At 37.3% G+C, this 14071-nt stretch overlaps 2 protein-coding genes and 1 non-coding gene across 5 annotated transcripts; 1 reads left to right on the top strand and 2 right to left on the bottom strand.

Moving 5' to 3' along the window:
- The first annotated feature begins 1941 nt into the window (after positions 1-1941).
- LOC110184779 (glutathione-specific gamma-glutamylcyclotransferase 1) lies at positions 1942-12373 on the top strand. 3 transcript variants are annotated; one of them, XM_020953429.2, is made up of 5 exons: positions 1942-2755; positions 9295-9783; positions 10793-10828; positions 11458-11536; positions 11599-12373. In XM_020953429.2, the coding sequence occupies exons 2-5, from the start codon at positions 9478-9480 to the stop codon at positions 12033-12035; spliced, it is 858 nt and encodes a 285-aa protein (XP_020809088.1). In that variant the 5' UTR covers positions 1942-2755; positions 9295-9477; the 3' UTR covers positions 12036-12373. The 3 variants fall into 3 exon arrangements, with proteins under 3 accessions (XP_020809088.1, XP_020809081.1, XP_086697096.1); XM_020953422.2 differs by lacking the exon at positions 1942-2755 and adding an exon at positions 6417-9196; XM_086840970.1 differs by lacking the exon at positions 1942-2755 and having other exon boundaries at positions 9203-9783.
- Positions 10903-11222, bottom strand: LOC147642610 (RNase MRP). Its single transcript, XR_015273498.1, has one exon.
- A 17-nt stretch (positions 12374-12390) lies between the features above and the next one.
- Positions 12391-13915, bottom strand: Rpn9 (regulatory particle non-ATPase 9). Its single transcript, XM_020953411.2, has 4 exons — positions 13702-13915; positions 13534-13647; positions 12942-13472; positions 12391-12885 (listed from the first exon to the last, which is right to left on the bottom strand). Exons 1-4 carry the CDS (start codon positions 13809-13811, stop codon positions 12492-12494), a joined length of 1149 nt encoding a protein of 382 aa, XP_020809070.1. The 5' UTR covers positions 13812-13915; the 3' UTR covers positions 12391-12491.
- Between the last annotated feature and the right edge of the window lie 156 nt (positions 13916-14071).

Genomic DNA, 14071 nt, shown 5'->3' with positions numbered 1-14071 from the left:
AAATAAGAGAGAAAAGGCAAAATAAAAATAGTCAAAAAAGTTGTGTGTGTTTATTTATCGCCGCTCAGGCACAATATATATCTTTGGAAATCACCTTTAAATCTTCCCCAACGATATTGTAAATCTTTTGTCTTAGGCCCGCGGTTAGCTCGAGCATTTCCCATTTTCAATTTTTCCGTTTCCATTTTCACGTTTCCCCGCCCCTTCTGTCTTTGATTTGATTTCCTCGCGACGCTTTTCCCTCTCGCTTGAGGCTTTCCCGCCGTACTTTGATGGATGCTTTGTTTTGATTCGGTCTGATGGTATTTTGGTGGCAAAGCCTATTTGTTGTGCCTCACGATAATCCCAATTGTAAATCTTATCATTATCGCACGTCTCTTGGATTTCCTTGCTCGCGATTACTATCGAAAGAGACTTTAGTGAGGTATTAAATAAGTCAGAGGGACGACCTTGTTCGTCGTCTACTAGAAGAGATAAGTAATGTATTTAATGATTGAACTGTTCAATAATTTATAAATCACTACAACTAATCTAGTATATACTGCACATAATATAGGAATAATAAAAAAAAATATATAATATAGGTTTAGTTCTCATTGGATCGTCTAGTCATGTCATTCTTCTTTTGCTCCTGGATAGATCCTGGAACTTTTATATATTTTATTTATTAAATTACATTAAACCTATATTGCATTAAACCTATATTACATTTCTCAATTAAAACAAATAACATTGTTTCTTTAATTTTGTTTATAGAAAAACTGCTTTAATAGCTGATTTATGGCGAATAAAAGGGTTATAAAATATATTAATTCATTTTAGGAAATGGACTACCAATATATTGCTAATATCTTCGAATATTTTGTTCCGAAAAGGTAAATCAAAGTTTACGTTAATATTTTTAAAATTTGATTTCTGATTCGATAGCTTATTCGACTCCTACCAGTTGTGCCATCATGCTGCATAGGTGGCGCTCACTTCTCCGAATAGATGGCGTTGCTTTAAAATATTTTTAAAATTCTGGCACCTGTATTATCTTTTTCGAGTTATCCGGCAATGTTTAGCAATTTGAAAATTATGTATACACATTTTAAATCTTAAAAATCTAAGAAATTTTTTTTATCCTAAAATATTACCATTTACCTTACATTAACCTTAAGCCATAATTAAAATAAAAAACCCGCACACTTAGAAACTACACCTGGTTTAAATAAGACAGATATTACAAAATTCTGATAGTATTTAAGAGCGTTTCTACAAAACTTTGTGTAATAATAAACCAGCAATATACTTATTATTATATTATATTATATTATATTGTTATTTATAATTATAAAAAAAAATAAAGATTGTTAAACAAAACTTTTCGAAGAGCGAGCTACTCAGCATATTAATTTTCCAGGAAATTCTTTTCGCTACTTCAGCTAAATTTCCCACTTCCACTTCTTTCACTGACGCAATACCCATTGAAATTTTGTGCAGACTCTTATCAGTCGTGTGGGTGTTCATTTATACCACGCGGAGTATATCTAAAATGAAGGTTAGCTGCATACATCTATCAGTTATCATTCTCGAATTGAACACGAGTCACATCATTTTCTAATTAAAGCAATTAAGATGCGGCCATGCCACCAATTGTCTTGATGGTTTTTTTTTTATTTTTATCTAACAATGAGCTCAAAAATTACACCTGTTGCCAGGTGGCAATTGCGGCTGCTATTGTTGTTGTTTGTGCTGTCTTGTGCTTTCCATTCATAAAATTTCGCTGCAGCAACAGTGCGTATAAGTTACATCAGCCAATGCATAAAAGGTGGGAGAGAGTTTGAGAGAAGTATGGAGAGTGAAGCAAGAGAGAGAGAAAGAGATGCGCAAAGAGAGAGGTCATAAGCTCCCCAATCCTTGGAGCTTCATTAACACAAAACACACTGAGCGAAAAATGTTTTAATTTGATTTTTATTAGGTTTATTTATAATATAACTGATATAATCTTTAACCATATTTATAGGTTTTAAATTAAGCCCAATAATTTTACAAAATATTATATTATTATAATAAAAAAATTTTAAAAGTAAACTTATTTTTTCATTCGTTTCAGTGTAATCGCACTCCAATGTCCTTTGTTCCTGCACTAGTATTGGCATGATTTAAAAATTACGAGTACTATTCTCAGCATAATTCGCATTAATTGCACAATCTCCTTTAAAGTTTGTTTATGTACAATTTTACATGAGCAAATTTAATGCCGATACAGGTTTTTATATTGAAAATTGTTTTTACAATTTTATGCTTGCTCAGTGCTTTTAAAGAAGCAGTAAAAAGAAAGAGAGAAGAGCAACACAGTTCGAGGAGTCCGGATGGTCGGGAGGAGGGGTGGGGTAAATTCGCTTGGTGGGGATGAATGTGGAGCTGTGGGGAGCGTTATTTCAGAGCGGAAAAACGGCGCAATTCACGCATTTACATTGAAACCGTCGACGGAGACGGTCGCTCTGCTCCAACTGCCTGCGATAGAAAGAGAGAAAGCGAACGTCGGCGCTTTTAGATTTGTTATTGTTTGTTACACTGCGAAATGTTATTATTACGCAGCATGGCGCAACGGCAAAGAAAGAGCTGATAAAGGCTGATAAAAACGGAAAAGAAAAATAGGGTAAACAAGAAACGGAGTGTAGTGCAAAAGTTGAACGGAAATTGATAAGCTGTGAGAAATAATAATAAACCATCGGCGACGACGGCAACGGCTACTGTGAAAGCTGCACAGGTACATACCAATTAGCTTAGTTAGCGTCAAATTGTTGCATGCCATGAGATCGGGATCGGTATCGGAAGACACTATATACAAGTGTACATATGCTAGGGGGAAATATGTGTGTCAGTGTGCCAAGAGTGTTTTATTCGCTCGCATCTCAGCTGAGAGCTTTCAGTGTCAACACGTGCATACCCACAGTTACATATGTATATCTATTTACCTTGCTGTTGACTTACAACACTTTGTTGCTGTAATCGCTTATCAGTGTGGCCTGCCTGCCTGTGGCTGTGTTTGTGTCTTCCGCGCACACTCTTGGTTATCTTCGACCCCCACGCTCTCTCTCTCTCTCTCTCGCTCTTTCACTCTCTCCCTCTCCCTGGGGCGCATCAAAACAGATTTTTAATTATTTTCGCTATTGTTTATTTGTATACTGCGTGCTTGCAGTTATAGCAACTATTTTGAATAGTTTCATTTCTTGCTCGGTCATTGTGCATGCAACCCGTTGATGCACTTCGCCTAGACCCTGAAAATAGCTCCGATGGGCATGGGCTGGGAATTAAAAACCACTGAAATAAGTAAAACAACAAACCGTATTTTCAACTTGCCCATGACATTACAGTGGGAGGAAAATCTGAAAATGGGTGCTTTTCCTTGATTTTCATTTTACATAAACAATAATACATATTTTTTTAAATGCCTAGGTATTTCCTTTGTTAAATTCACAGTTTTTATTACCTTGCAGGGTATCACAATAAAAGTCAAAAGCTTTCAGGACAGTGAAGGAATCATTTCCGAACTTATAAATCATATATGTATATATCATATTTATGATCAGAATCAACAGCCGAGTCGATTAAGCCACGTCTGGTCAAAAAATAAATTTTTGAATTTTTTCAAATTTTTATAAGGGGTTACAACGTAAAAATTTTTAAAAATTGACAAAAAAAATTAAATATTTTTAATTTTAAAACTAAGTATGCAATTTTTCCGAATTTAATTAATGCATTTTTGCCTTAGTTATGATCAATTGCACCTTCGAACCCATGGTCCTATGGCTACCTGAAAGGGTATACAATCTTCGGCTCCTCGAAGTTCGTTTTATTTATAGGTTTCATCTGGAATTACTAAAGCTCTTCCTCTTGTCCATTACGTGGCCAGTATCTTTGTCACAGACTCACATTGACAAGGTCACAAAGACTGACTCATAGATATATTACTATTTAACTCTCACTACTATAATTATTATATACTATTATTATAATTAAAAATTATTATTATTTAACCTTATCAGCGAGTCATTTTGAGTCTAGTTTCTTGGCACGTGCCATGTGCATTCCATACTTTGAAATTTACAACCAAAATGGAAGAATTAAATATTTATATTTAACAACCGCCTTCGTTGAAAGCTATAGCTTTTAATATGTAAGCAGCAGTTAACCCATTTAATTTAATAAGCCAATTTCAAGGTATTTTGCCGCAATGAAAGTTTAAATTTATGAATTATTTATACAAAAATTATACGAGAATAACTTTTATACTATAAAATTTTTTACTCACATAAACATAAAGACCTAAGTAAAGCTTAAGTAATAATTATATCACAGATACGAAAATATTTACTTCTCTCAAACAGTCAAAAAGCTTAAAATAATACAAATTTATTAAAAAACAAATAAAAAAAAGTTTAAGAATAATCCGCAAACAATCCCAAACAAATAAACAGAGAGTAGCAAGCAAACATTTACCTTTCCGCTTCAAAGCAAACTTCCTTTTGAAACCAAACCCATTTTGAATTTGAATAAATCTTTGAGTGCATGCAGCAAACATCAATAAAGTTAAATATAAGTCCGTGCGGTTAATAATAGTCTTCATTTTCGCATAAACAAGCGCTCTGAACAAGGGAAAATTCGTCGAATGAGAGAGCCACACGTGTGTGCCAACTAAAGTCTAAAGAAAACGAATACTAAACTTGTCTGGGGAATAAAAATGCGCAAAAGATACTATTCGGGGGTTGCTGGGATTCCATTATATAAGGCGCGAAACTAGGCCAGATGTGTTAATTGATATTTTGTGTGTGTATTTGTATATAATTGTCTGCACCGAGAGAGCGAACCCAAAAAGTTGTTTACCTTTCGTGTTATTGTCCAGCGAACCAACCGGACTGTCTGGCGAACTCTTTTATCTGCCGGCTGTCTGTAGTTCACAGTTCTTATCGCGGCTATCAAGGGGGTACCGAATATTGAACCACGTATCGCCATAACACCTTATCGACAGTCTCCAAGACCAAGCAATAGCAAACCTTATCAGTGTGGCAAAAATTATATGCCGATAGCAACGCTAGATTGTAAATTAACACACTCGAATTTCGATGGTTCTCTTCGGTCTACTATATTTATTAATAATATTTAGTGTGAACTTGCCTTCGTCAATGAAGTCTTGATAAGGTTGAAGAAAGCTTGTCTAAAAATACTGAACAACTTGAAAAGAGACTGATTCCAGTAATTATTATGCACAATAAAATAAAATATATTTTTAATTGTTTAATTGTGAAAATTCCAATAGTCACCCATTTATTATTTAACTTTCAAGTGGGTTTATACTTCTTAACAATTTAATTGAATTAATTAACTAAATAGGCAGCACTTGAGAGAAGTGCAGGTCTTTAATTTGATTAGGAAGGTATTTGTTTATATAATGAAACTATAGGAATTGAAAACTCGTCTAAGGAATTATTAAACAGATGATATTAGAAGGATGTTTACATAAATATCAATCAAAAGTGTTGAATTTTATAATAAATAATAAATAATAATAATAATAATAATAATAATAATAATAATAATAATAATAATAATAATAATAATAAAAGGCGTACGTCTATAAACAAAAATATTTATATATAAGACCACACAAATTGATAATACATTTCTCTATATTTTAATTCTATAAAATTGAAAAGTAAACAACCGACGATAGTATTTCCAGTTAAATTCCAGTTTATGAAAATATTTATAAAATAAATTTGCTAAATAAATTGTCTATTTATGATATATTTCTATTTCAAAGAAGCCTGCTTCTGGGAATTTATAGATTGATTTGTTTATAACACTCAAGTGGCATGAATTGTTCGATTACGCAGGCACTTTTAATATGGGCGTGGGATTAAGTATCAGTATTAAGATAGATCTCTCAATTCAAGTAATTTAACACACTGTCAATCTCAATTGTGATCACACGCCACCGGGCGATGAAAGTTAAATGCGAGTACTATAAATGAGATAAGCTAAGAAGAAAAATTTAAACAGCTGAACGTAAATCCCCCAGCCAAAAGTGAGCCCTAATAGAAAATGTGGAGTACTCACTCGGTCTCTCATCTGTCTGTCTGTGGGTTCGTGTGCTATGTGGATTTTGACGAATTAAAGTCGGAATGATGTAGACACCGAGATACTTTTATGGGCCCCCTTCCTTCTAAGTAAGTATGTACATACACTCATGTGCCATGTATATGCGATATCAACGTACTAAAGGCTTTCCTTGTGTATACAGAAAACGGAGCACAGAACTTTTTGCAGGTTCTGCGCCTGTTACCCAAGCAAAAAACAAAGTTGAATAAGTTGAATTGCCCCCCAGAAAACAACACCACACACCTCCTTCCATCGTCTTGGAGGGTTCCCCCTTCATTCTCACACAACCGATAAAAACTATAAATTTCTATATAAACAATTTGGTTGAGAAAAATTTGCTAACCTTGAACTGTTGGCAAAAAACTTTCACAATGAAAAAAGTTCAGTATCAAGGACCCAGCAATGTGTAGCGTGTAGCTTTCAGAGCGTTTTTCATTTGCCAAACGAGTGCCAGTGGCCAACGTTGCGTATACGTAATCGAAGCGTATGTAAGGCAAGCAAGCAAAAGAAAACTCATTCGTCTGAGTATGTGTGTGAGTGTGTTGGTGTGGATTTGGGGGGGGGGGGTTTTGGCAGGAACACACATGTTTTTGTATCGCTGTGTGCGTGCGAAAATGCGTAAAAGGTTTTTGAACTTGTTTTCGGTAATTTTCCACACGCATCCCAGGCCTGTTTTTGGGTCAATTTATTTATGCAAAAATACCAAAATCCCAAAGAAGAAGACAAAAAAAGATTAAAAATAAACAAGAGAGCGAGGGCAAAAAAATCAAAGAAAAAGAAGACTGGTATTTAGAAACAGCGTATGAAAACAGAAAGCTCACACAAATACTGTGAAACTTGCTTGGCATTCGGGAAGGCGGCAATCAAAACAAAGTGTGCGAAATGTTTGAATTTATACATATGTATGTATGTATATGTATGAGTAACACACACGCCAAATCAAATAGCTAAAAATACAAACAAAAATATGCACAAAGGTGGATATATACGAATGAAAACTTATATATCGAGCATGCCTCGTTAATGGGCCCCATCACGATACCATGGTGTGGCAGCCACCTCCTCGCATGGCATCTACACCAAGAGAAAATGAATTTAATTCAATTATTTTTAAATTATTTTATTAAATTGAATTGTCATCTAATCTAAAAACAACTTTTTAGGGAAACAAACAACATTTTTATCCAACTTTTCATACAAACCCCAAATCTTTTTACAAATATAAAATAAAACTTTAATTGTAATATAAACTTTTCTGAAATATTACCCATCTTTTAGGGTTATAAGAAACCTATATCGATTTCAGTATTAAAATTTAAGTAACTAAGAATTTTAGAAGTAGTTCTGTCTAAATATTTCATCTCTGTGTGCTGATATAAGAAATATCACGTATACGTACTGTTAGCCATTTGAAAAATGTGTATTTGGTCTTAGACAGCAGCGTAGTTAACGCTGTGAAAAAATTGGTCACACATATTTAATATATAGATCTGCTTCCCCTTGCCCCTCTGCAAAATCTGCGAAAGTAAAACATAGGGGGATATATTTTTTTTTCACAGCGAATGATTTTTACTCTTTTTGGTTTAAAAATGGAAAGTGAAAAGATAGTAAGTGGAAATAAATAATTAGATAATTACAAGTGCTTAATTATTATATTTATAATAAAATTATTTAAAGAAAATGAATTATAAAGGAACCTAAAAAATGCTATTGGCAATTAATTGCCCAATAAATTAAACAACTGATTTGTATGGAAGAAATAATACAATGAATGAATCTAAAAATAAAAATAAACAAACAAATTCAAAAATAGATTGCTTGATAAACTTGATATACATATACTACGTATATAGCTTAAAATTTTTACTATAATATTAGAAAGAGTATAACGTTCAGTGCAAATACATAAATAACTTAATATTATACAGAGTGGACTTTGTACTAAAAGAGGAATAAGTTCAAGAATAACTTATAGAACTTAATGGACAATAGATAATGAATTTAACCTTAATTTTTTAGTTGAGTCTTATTACATGTGAATAAGAGTTATAATATATTTTGGGCGGCCAAGACATAATCTTATCTACCTGAGGTCTGAGCTGTTATTGTTGACTTTGATCTAATCACTGTAATTGTAAATACAAACTTCTGTATTTTAGGTCTGTAACCAAGCGGGAAAGGGAAATCCAAGAAAATATCAATAATAATTCAATAATAACATATCAATTGAAAAGATTTGTTTTTTTGGTGGTTGAGGCCAATCTTTATGGTCCCATGATTGGCAATTTTCAAAATCAATTCGTAAAGAATCCTTAATCAACTCTTAATTTGAGGCATTTATATATTTATAATTATTAAATGCTTCAATTTATGGCAGATCCTTCAGTTCAAGGGGTTTTTCGTTCGACGCGCAGACGATTTCCAGCTTGGTCATTATATGATCGGTTATTATTTAGCGTTTATAAGGTATATAAATATTTAAGTTTATTTAATTGTTTGATTATTTATGAACGTGTTTGGGCAGCAAGTCACCTTTACCTCAATGCGAAGCGAAGATTTTTGCGGCACTTCTCGCTTGATAGGGAAAACTAGACAGAGTGAAAGAGAGGGTAAGGGAGAGAGGGAGAGAAAGAGGGATCAGAGGTACAGAGAATCGAGAACTGTGAGGTGGGGAGAGAGAGTGAGAGTGAGAGAACAATTTAAATACTCATTCGCCATATTCAAACCTATAGATAAGTCTTGAGAGTCGTCGTAGTCGTCGCCGTCAGACAGAGCGTCATAAATATTTATTTTACATTTTTATTTTATTTTTTTTTTCACCGCCGTATTTTGCTTTTGCTCATGGCACTCTTCCTCTACGCCGTCTGGCGTTGGAAATGTTTTCGGTTTTTGCGCTGAGCGCTTTTTAGTTCCCGAACGCTCGCGGAACTATTTGGTCGCACTTGACGGGGAAAAATCGCCCTAGTTGAATAACTCAAAAAGATATCGCCATATTAACATCAGTAAACTAAAACCAACAACTGAAAACTTAACACTTAAACCCACAAAAGTAAGCCAGGCAATAGCCTGCATTTAAATAAATAATTTATTAATCAACTTTTTGGCTTAAGAAACGAAATTTAAAATTGAATCTTTGGTTTTCCACAGAATCTCAACTGCACTTTCCTACCAAATGTAACTCGAGAAGTGGAAGCCTGCAGCCACCAGAATGCCCAGATAGCAGTTCCAGGATTACGATCCCGATCTCATTCATCGAAACAACACTTTGAGCACTCTACTCTCCTTCAGTGAAATAACTCCAGAACTCAAAGTAATCGAAGGCTTTAAAACATGGCTCACTTCAGTGGACAACGGCAGCCGGCGGAGGTGCCAGCCCATTTTAAAAATCTCTTTACCAACGGGCAGCTGGGAGCAGCGGAGGACAACCACAATGGGGACAACAACGAGCAGGAGAATCAACAGAATAATGCCAATAATAACAATGGATCATCGGATCCCTCCTGCTGGGTCTTTGGCTACGGATCCCTCTGCTGGCATCCGGGATTCACCTACACCAAGTGCATCACTGGTTACATCCGCGGCTACGTGCGTCGCTTCTGGCAGGGAAACGTCACCCATCGCGGCAACGAGGAGAAGGTGAGATTAAACAGCCAGTGAGAGTGGTGGTTAACTAGTGGGGATTACCCCACCTGTGTGCGGTTTTAGACAAGTCTAGACCAAGTCTGTTTACTCTCCAACTAGCAGCAGCAGCAGTGGCAGAAGTGATCTGTTAATTGTTTTATTGCCACTGCCATTTGTTTAAATGTTTTCGTGTCTGGAAGACAGTTGGCTGTTTTCAGTTTTTATGTGGAGCTTTGAGCACGGCACGCGTTATCTATTTGTCGAGCGTTATCAGCTTCGTGGGGCTAATAGCAAACAACAAGTGAAATTAGCATTCGTCAGCGTGTAGAGCGGCTGCTGCCAATTAAGCATACAGATTACGTTTCAATTAACATAAATGTTTAGCTTGCTAAACAAGTCGGGGACCCGCCCCTTTTGGGATAAATACCATTCCATAGATATTTGAACATAAAACCAGTTTAGGAACGCATTTTTATCAAGTTTCGATTTTTAAGCTCTTTATTAAACTTCAGATGTTTGTGGCCCATTTTTAAAGCACTTTGTTATAAATTGATGTTTATTTGGATTTTTTTTATTAAAAAATGCTAAGTGGACGGAAATTTAACTGTCTGTACAAGTTAGCACTTCTTACAATAACAAGTTCTTTTGATTTTGGATTGCTCAATTTAATTTTATAATGGAAAATGCTGATTATTCAATATTCCATTCAATATTTAGTTCCTCTTCAGATTCCTAATACCCAAGTTTAGTTACTATTATTTCATAAGAATATAATCCATTGAATCTCTATATATTACATATATTCTTTGCAATAATTAATTACCATATAATCTGAATAAAGGTCAAGGTCCGTTTCGCTATATAAAAAAATGCAGGCGTAGTAAATATATCTTATATACAAAAGGTAAACAAACACAACGTGATAGGAGCAACCTTTGTGAAAGCATTGAATAAACACTTGAAAAGAAAAACGTATATAAAATCAGCTTGATTAATATTATATATTTCCATTCTTTTGTTACAGCCTGGACGTGTTGCAACGCTCGTTGAGGACAAAGAGGTAAGTGAAGTACTCACATCACAAATATGATTTATATGGGGAAGATGCAAGAAAAAAGTGATTTTGCGCCGTTCGAATTTCCCAACGTAAGCCCCATTCCGTGTAGGCGGTTTCTCTCGCGAGGAGAGTCCTACCAACTCGTCCATATCTGAGATGAAAAACTCTGGCAGATTTCCGCAGACAACCTGGCACAAACGATTCGGAATCCTTGCGGAGTCCTCTTCATCACATGCCAGGCGAAATTCCGCAGAATATAGGCGAATGCACCGGAAATGCACACTTTTTACACCTTGATACTTTCTATCCTAGGCCCGGGGACTTTCGCCCAGGGCATATTAACAATGAGTTACCAGGAACTCGTTTGTGGCCCCGAAAGACAAGCATGGAAAACTCAAAGCGGCGGTATATGCTCAGCCAGCAGCTATATTTATACGTACCAAGTGCGGTATAACAACTTGAGAATCATAAACTATAGAGCGTATGCGATAAGAATAGACCATGCCCGAGCGACATGGGTTCGAAACCAGGGCGGGATTGTATAACATATATTAAGAAATATTTTAAAAATATATTTTTTAATATTCTTTCATTATTTTTGTTTATTAATAAATATTCTCTTCTGATTGCAGGGCATTACTTGGGGCTGCGCTTATAGAATAACAGGTAGCACGGCTCTGGAGTATCTCAAGCAGCGTGAATGTACGCTGGGTAAGTAAATCAAATGGAAAGTGAACCCAATGATAAGGGCTAACCCAAATTGATTCTAACAGGTGGCTATGCAACAATTGACACAAAGTTCTTCCCCCGCGTTGCCTCCCAGGACACACCCTTCAGCGGAGAGGCAGTCGAAGTCCTTGTGTATATCGCCACTCCAGAAAACGTCCATTGGTTGGGTGACGGTCCAGTTGAGGAGATTGCCAAACAGATAGTTATCTGCCGCGGACCGAGTGGTCACAATGCGGAGTACCTGCTTCGACTGGCCATGTTCATGCACGAGGAGATACCCGGCGTGAGAGATGATCACCTGTTCCAGCTGGAGCGGCTGGTACTGGAAGAGCTGTACCGCTGCAACATACCTCTGTCGTCTGTGATGGGTCGCAATCCGGATAGGATACGACGCGACTCCCACGAGGACATCCGCCGCCCGCCCTCATTCGAGTTCACGTCCCGCGTGCCTGATACAAAGCTGCGGTGCCTGAACATTTGATTGCGGGTGTGCTGGCATAGGACGATGGCGGACAATAGTGTCCACCGGAAAGTGAGAGCAGCAGCAAGTGCTAGTGATATGCAGGCCGCGTTTATGGCTACAGCCAATTCCAAATTTTTGATCGACATTTTAGCTTGTTAGAAGAAACCAGAGTCTATCGCCAAATTCGACGTATTCTTTATATTGTAATTAATCCTAGGCCTAATCGTAAGCAGCAAATCCTCGAGAAGTGATCTGATTTAGCCACTAAGCTAGAGTTAAGCCAGTTCGTAAGCACAAAAAAACTTTTTACACGAAAAACTATCAGGGAGATAAATAACAAACAAAAGTAATTAACAGAACCGTCGGACCATTATTCAGTTTTGTTTCGGGTTTAATTAAATACAAAAGCATTTTCGCAAATAGAAATTAGTGGGGACCATCAAGATCAGGCGAAACTCATACGCAAACTTATAACTAATTGGTGAGAATTTCGGCGGCACGATTCTCCATCAGCTTCTCCATATTCGTGATAGCGCCCATCCAGGTGTCCAAGGTGCTGGCCATGCCAGCGATCTGGTTGCGGTTGAGGACGCGCGGTTGCACCCACGACATGTTCACCACTCCGGCCACCTGATCGATCTCACCACGCACAAGATCCAAGGCCAGAGCTTTCATGATGAGCAGCTCCACCTCCTTGGCGGGCAGTTTGGTTTCGCGGGCGATATCTGTGAAGGGGATGGCACGCTCAATGGCCGAGCGCTTGAAGGTCATCTCCATGAGGCAGAGCAGAGAGATCTTCTGGCGCAGCTTCACCTCCTGGGCGGCCAGATCGGGAATACCGGACCAGATCTTCTTCATGTCATTAAATCTGAGTGAAAGATTGAAATATTAGAACGTGGATTCATACTATATGTAGTGCAGTACTTGTTGATATCGCCTGTGTTAAATGCCTTGAGCAGCTCCACCAGCCACTCATTCTCAGTTCCTTTCAGCGACTCCAGAATGGGATGCGCTAGAAGTTCTCCAATGTTATAGACTCCATCGCCTAGCAGGGCAGCCAGACCAAGGAAGAAGGCCTGCTGGGCCCACTGGTCACGAGGAAAGTCGTCCAGGGAGCAGCCCAGGAACTGCAGGCCACACCGGTAGTAGTCGCTGTGCTTGCCCACTCGACGGTAGTACTGGGAGGCGAGCATGTAATACTTTCCGTGAACGGGCGTCACATTGCCGGCCTCTTCCAGCACATCACGAAGCTCCTCGATGATTTTCTTGGTAGCGTTCAGGTCGTTGAGGTTGCTCAGGTAGAGATTGCCCTGCATCACCTGCAGATACCACACAGCCTCGTCGCAGATCTTTACCTTATCCTTCATCTTCTCGAGGAACTCGATGGCCTCTTTCTTGTCGCTGATGTTGTCAACGACCACCTCGAGGATCTGGATGAGGCCGTAGGGATTGATTCTAAAAGAGTGACACTGAGGTTAAGATACTGCCAAGTCATCCGCAGACGCCGGGAACTCACTTTGTTTCGAAGGTGGAGAGGAAGTTCTGGTAAAGTTGCAGCAGCGCTGTCTCATCCTGCAGAGACTCGTGGCGCACGAAGGTGACCAGCTTGATGGTTAGCTCATTCCACAGTCTGCAAAAAGTATCAATTATGCCGGGTACTACGATTTTAACAAATGTAACTCACTTCTCATTGTAAAGCTCCTCGATAAGCGTCCACTCGGCGGCCAGGTCCTTGTTTGTGGTCTTCTTCTGGGTTGCCAAGTAGGCGGTAACTGTTGCCTGTGCGTTGGACATGGCTGTATTTTCCTATTTCTCGAGTAAATTCCAAATTTAATGTAAAATATTCTCAAACTACAAAAATTGCAAATCACAATCGCTAGAGGTGCTGAAACTTCGATGACAGTATCGATACAACCGATATTCTCAAATCAGGCGATACATCGATATTTACACGGATTATAAATACTGAAATATCTCTCGATTTCTCTTGGTTTTGATTAAATGTTTATTCTATTTTACTTATAATGTTGTTAAGAATATTCTTAAATTAAATA

The sequence above is a fragment of the Drosophila serrata genome, unplaced genomic scaffold (assembly GCF_035046125.1).
Source record: "Drosophila serrata isolate PLE 108 unplaced genomic scaffold, ASM3504612v1 contig_382, whole genome shotgun sequence".
NCBI classification, from domain to species: domain Eukaryota; kingdom Metazoa; phylum Arthropoda; class Insecta; order Diptera; family Drosophilidae; genus Drosophila; species Drosophila serrata.
This window is presented reverse-complemented; position numbering and strand designations above follow the sequence as displayed.

Bases quoted from the DNA above. Each gene is read 5' to 3' on its own strand.
- LOC110184779 (XM_020953429.2), top strand. From the start codon at position 9,478: ATGGCTCACTTCAGTGGACAACGGCAGCCGGCGGAGGTGCCAGCCCAT. The intron at 9,784-10,792 runs GTGAGATTAAAC...CTTTTGTTACAG, and splicing joins ATCGCGGCAACGAGGAGAAG to CCTGGACGTGTTGCAACGCT. The intron at 11,537-11,598 runs GTAAGTAAATCA...TGATTCTAACAG, and splicing joins GCAGCGTGAATGTACGCTGG to GTGGCTATGCAACAATTGAC.
- Rpn9 (XM_020953411.2), bottom strand. From the start codon at position 13,811: ATGTCCAACGCACAGGCAACAGTTACCGCCTACTTGGCAACCCAGAAG. The intron at 13,473-13,533 runs GTGAGTTCCCGG...TCACTCTTTTAG, and splicing joins CTCTCCACCTTCGAAACAAA to AATCAATCCCTACGGCCTCA. The intron at 12,886-12,941 runs GTACTGCACTAC...TCTTTCACTCAG, and splicing joins AACACAGGCGATATCAACAA to ATTTAATGACATGAAGAAGA.